A 5,434-nucleotide genomic window follows, 5' to 3' on the forward strand; every position below is an offset into this window, starting at 1 on the left:
TGTATATGTATGTATATATATGTGTATATGTATGTATATATATGTGTATATGTATGTATATATATGTGTATATGTATGTATATATATGTGTGTATATGTATGTATATATATGTGTGTATATGTATGTATATATATGTGTGTATATGTATGTATATATATGTGTATATATGTATGTATATGTGTATATATATGAGTATAATATTTGACTATTTTTACAACTTACTGTGTATTCTACAGTAGAAGTTGTCAGCCGCCTGATCTCGTCCACTTTCAAAGCGAGGCACAGTTAAGTTGAACGAGCCTAATAATGGCGGGTGAACTCAGTGTTGATGTGCTCTGCTCGGAGGGTAAGGAGCTCCCGGACCTTATCGTCTCCCCAATTTGCTGTCGTTCTTACTTGCTGTGTGTTAGCTGCTAATTGCTGCTTTTTTAAATCCCCCGGTGGTTGGGATCAGGCAACAATCAGTTCTGAAAAGTGAAGCCAAAATGTCGAACTCGAGGCTTCAGAACCGCAGTCCACAAACCAATGGGTGACATGGCGCTGACTCGTCCACTGCTTCTATCCAGTCTATGGTTGGGATTCACAAATAAAACATGATCAAAATGCCACAGCCTTCCTGCTGCGGTGTTTCGGTTTATCAAGCGACCCTGCTGTTGGGAATAACATAGCCTCAAAAAGGAGGCACCATTATGTTGGGAAACATAAAGAAGCGTGTTTGGGTTATCAGCATCTAAGAAACTAAATTCTTGACATCAATAGAATTATTAATGTCAGTAACAATTATTAATGATTATTAATAATAACGGGGCACCACCCTGCGAACAGGGACCAATAACCAAACGATAAACTAAGTCTCATAATTAGTATTCATTCACAATGTCAATAGTCTGAGTACTATTACACATTCAGAGTGAAAGTGAAGGTTTAAGTTCGAGCACAGACCACATATACAGCTATTATCACAATACACATGCACAAAGTAATCACAGACAGCTGCTCTTTAAAATATAACAGAGTTTATTACGTTCTAATACTAATGATCTAGTCAACTAATATCTAAACTAACAACAACTATACATTCATGAGCACGCTATCTAAAATCAACAGACGATTGAAAAGAGGAGGGGGGGGAGTGTGTGGGCGTAGGGGGAGGAGCGAGGGAACAGCTCAGCGACGTATGATGTAGTTGTGACGTCGCTCATGCGCGAGACTCAAAATGGCGGGTAGCCAACGGAAGACCCGGCGTCTATATGTGCCGGTAGCCGTTTAGCACGTAGCTACATTAGCTCAAAGCTGTGTGTGTGTGTGTGTGTGTGTGTGTGTGTGTGTGTGTGTGTGTGTGTGTGTGTGTGTGTGTATTGGTAAAAGAGAAGGGAAAGGAACAAAAGAAAATGAAATAAAACAAGAGATTAAGATCCTTCGCTCCGCGCTGAAGTACGGAAGATTGCTCTCTCAGCCAGGGGAGCAAGAACCGCGACTCTTTGTCTCAGCCGGCTGTTCTGACCTCCTGAACTGATGAGAAGCAACTTCGACCTCACTGCGGCTGTCTCAACACGAATCACGGTAGCATGAAATACACGCTAACTTCTACACAACACTAGCAATTTCAGGGATCGCCAGTGTCGGTGATCATAAAGCATACACCACGTTATAAAAATGAACAGTACTTTAAGCACACAAACAAGATCAAATTAACTCTCTCTAACTCTGCCCAGAATCTATTTCGCCTTACGGTACGATGCAATCGTGGTGATTGAGGGGGGTTCTTCTGAGCTTCGTTGGGCCCAGGCAGCACGGCTGCGGGCCGCGGGAGGTGTTCTCTCGGTAGGAGAGAATCGCTTTCGTCTGGATAAGGGATTTTCGCGTCCTTATGGCCGGAGCAAACGAGGTGCTTGGTGGAGAGTGGAAGTTCTCTCTCTCTCTTTCTGAAGAAGTCTTGCTTCTTCACTTCTGCAGGAATAAAAGGGTTCGCTTCGTGGATACGAACAAAGAAAATAGACAGTTTGGTGAATTCGGCCAGCTAATATAAACTGTTAGACGTAGGATTTGGATGAAAAGGGAAACAACGTTGGTGTGCTCCCTAGCTCGACGGAGGTCGATGGGGAAAAAGCATTGTGGTGGGGGTTGCAGGTAGTTTTGTAGAACAGTGGCTGAACCACAGGGGTCCTGGGGTGTCTTGGCCCTTGGCCAATTACATTGCAGCGCTGCTTTCAGGTAACTTCAGGAACACAGTTTTTGGGGGGAGGAAACTCACACCCTAATGTGAATTTCTACAGCGCTGGGGGTTTGGTGCTCAAACTACAATCAGGATGAAACCTTTGCTTGCAAAAGGGAAGGCCTGACTCTCTTTGTTCCACAGCACATGTCGAAGCCATATAGTCAGATCCCAACACTGCTAACTGGTGACTTTCACCTGAATGCGTCTGTGGTTGTCGTACGACAGCTGTTGACAACAAGAGAATATGTAGCTGCCCTTGTGAATGCCTCATTGTTAAAATAGTATAGAATAAATCTCGCTGTCATCTGGATTGTAAAATTTTGTTTTTAATATTGAAAAACTAAATTTGATTTGATTTTCTTTCCTCCCAAAAGCTGCTCCGCTCCTAATTAGTTATCAAAGTAGACCAGTATGCTGGCATGTTGTTATGAAGCTGTAATGTGACTGCATGACTGTCACTACTACTAACTATTGTCATGTTTTACTTTTTCAGAGATTATGTGATTATGTATGTGATTTACTGCTGGAAGAATCCAATGTTCAGCCAGTTTCTACTCCGGTTACCGTTTGTGGAGATATTCATGGTCAGGTAGGCCCGGTTGATTTCTTCCTCTTATCTCCTATAAGGATGATGGATGAACCGTACTTGTTACCAAATATTAGCCTGAAGACTGATTTTACAGATAGAGATGTTCTACTATTGTTGCTTATTTTGAAAATGAATTGTATTAAGTTAGTGGCTTTTTTATATGTTAATGTATGCGTCATTAGTCGGCATTGACAATCTGAATGTATAAGTCGGGCAAAATAAGCTGCAATACTAATTTCACAGCATTATTGTTGATGATTTCGCCCCAATCCTATTTTTATTTTACTTTCAATGCTAAAAGAACATGAATCCACATGGGGACTGGTCCATGTAAAATGAGTTGGGCTGGGCAATACTGCCCAAATCTTCTTGATAAAGATATATGTATTACCATATAGCATGTTTTTTCTGGCGATTTATTAAATAAATAGTCTAAATGAAATAAGCACATGGTTTTGTATACTCTTGTGTGAATTAAATACAGATTTTTTTCCCGATAAATTACTGATTTATTTTCTCATTTAATTAAAAATGTAAGTGCAAAATGATCAGATTTTCTGATTGTGTATCACAATATCTCCATATGATTTTAATCACGATATAATATTGAATTATCGCCCAGGCTCATCTGTTATATTGCTAATAGTTTTTTCTAATGAATCAAGAATACATTTTCTTTAATGTTCCTGTCTAGTTTTATGATCTTTGTGAGCTCTTCAGAACTGGAGGCCAAGTTCCAGACACAAATTACATTTTCATGGTAAGTGAGCGTTTTCTTGATTTACATGCATAGGGGGGGTCAGAACATAATAACACCAAACTAGATTCCATACTCAAATTTAACACTATAAAGTTTAAAGTTTTGGGATAATACCTTTTTAATCGCAATTATTTTGGCCAGGATAATCGTGACATGACATCTTCCCATGCCTAAGCATCAGGCATCTGTTTAACCAAATATTCTCTGTGAGCATGTTACCGAGCCCGTTTATAATGGTGCCTAAAACATTTCCTTCACTTCACTAGTTCAATGACCGGAGCAGTTTAGATAACAGACACTCAACTGTGCTGCTGTTATGACAGACATGTAACCAGCCTTGTTCACAGTAGGACTTCACTGCATTCACTGTGGTGTGCCATGAAGGGAAAACACTTCAACCAATATTTGGCATTCAAATTTGTATTATTTTTGGCCTTTGCGGGGGTGCCATGCCATGTAAACAAACCACTTCTCTATCAGCTGTGATGAACTCCAGATCAGACTGGTTACACAACCACTTGGGTAGTTGGATGGTCAAGTAGTGCTTGCTATCTACCTACGATTGTACTTTTAAAAACAGAGAACACGTTTAATATTGGGATATGTACTGTAAATGACATAAACATCGAACAAAAAGTTCGGAAATTAGTGTTTGGTTGATTATTTCTGTTGTAACAATGCTTCTTGGCAATAAATTGTATACCGTTGGAAAGCCTGTTTATTTATCTTTTAAACGGTGCCCCATTGGTAAGGAACATGCATTTCTGGGATGAGCAGCACAGCTAAGTACAAGCTTTTTTAGAAAGTAGCAAACGCATAACTCCAATCATTCTGTGCCCAGGTTGTTCAGATGTGAAGATGCACCGTGTCCTGGAAACTACAGAGTTGTGTTGTGAATGAATTCATGGAGGCTCTTAAATGTCTTGCGTTCACTGATGGCGTCGTCTTTTCCCTCCTCTAGGGAGACTTTGTAGACAGAGGATATTATAGCTTGGAGACATTTACACATCTGCTGGCTTTAAAAGCAAAGTGGCCGGATCGCATCACACTTCTACGTGGAAACCATGAGAGCAGACAAATAACACAAGTGTACGGCTTTTATGGTAAGTACACATGCTTCACTGTTTTTTTATATATGCAAATGTTTTCTGTTTCACAAGCTCATCAAACCATGTTGCATGTATGTTTTGCTTATTTTTAGATGAGTGCCAAACAAAATATGGAAATGCAAATGCCTGGCGGTATTGCACCAAAGTGTTTGACATGCTGACTGTGGCAGCTGTAAGTTTACTTCTGGTTCTTTCACTTTGATTACATAAAACATGTGATCTTTGAACATAGCTAGAATGTGTTAACAACATGGATCAATTTTCTCCCATAGCAACAATTCAGAGATTATAAAAGATTTTACATCAGCCAAGTAAATCCTTTATAACTTGCATTGCTGACAACATTCATGTGGGTGGAGCTGTCATCTTTAAATGTTTATGTTTTCTTCCAGGGAGAGAATTGAAACTTGCTCAACATACAGTCAGGGCCATAAGTATTTGGACTGTGACACAATTTTTCTAATTTTGCCTCTTTACAGGACTCCAATGGATTTGAACTGAAGCAGTCAATATGTGGTTGAAGTGTAGACTTCCAGCTTTAATTCAATGGATAAAACAAAATAATTCACAATAACCGTTTAGGAATTACAGCCATTTTTACACAGCCACCCACATTTTCAGAGGCTCAAAAGTAATTGGACAAACTAACATAATTGTGAATCTAATCATTATTTTTAATACTTGGAGGAAAATCATTTGCAGTCAATGATTGCCTGAAGTCTGGCACCATAAACATCACCAAACAGTGAGTTTCCTC

The 5,434-nt window shown here is 39.5% G+C and overlaps 1 protein-coding gene across 1 annotated transcript; it reads left to right on the forward strand.

Annotated features, from left to right (window-relative positions):
• Positions 1 to 2,343: 2,343 nt before the first annotated feature.
• Positions 2,344 to 5,161, forward strand: LOC116379049 (serine/threonine-protein phosphatase 6 catalytic subunit-like). The gene is made up of 4 exons (XM_031840969.1): positions 2,344 to 2,808; positions 3,503 to 3,568; positions 4,530 to 4,671; positions 4,770 to 5,161. Exons 1-4 carry the CDS (start codon positions 2,668 to 2,670, stop codon positions 4,877 to 4,879), a joined length of 459 nt encoding a protein of 152 aa, XP_031696829.1. The 5' UTR covers positions 2,344 to 2,667; the 3' UTR covers positions 4,880 to 5,161.
• The last annotated feature ends 273 nt before the right edge of the window (positions 5,162 to 5,434 follow it).

The sequence above is a fragment of the Anarrhichthys ocellatus genome, unplaced genomic scaffold, assembly GCF_004355925.1.
Source record: "Anarrhichthys ocellatus isolate YVR2014 unplaced genomic scaffold, GSC_Weel_1.0 scaffold3631, whole genome shotgun sequence".
Taxonomy (NCBI): Eukaryota; Metazoa; Chordata; class Actinopteri; order Perciformes; family Anarhichadidae; genus Anarrhichthys; species Anarrhichthys ocellatus.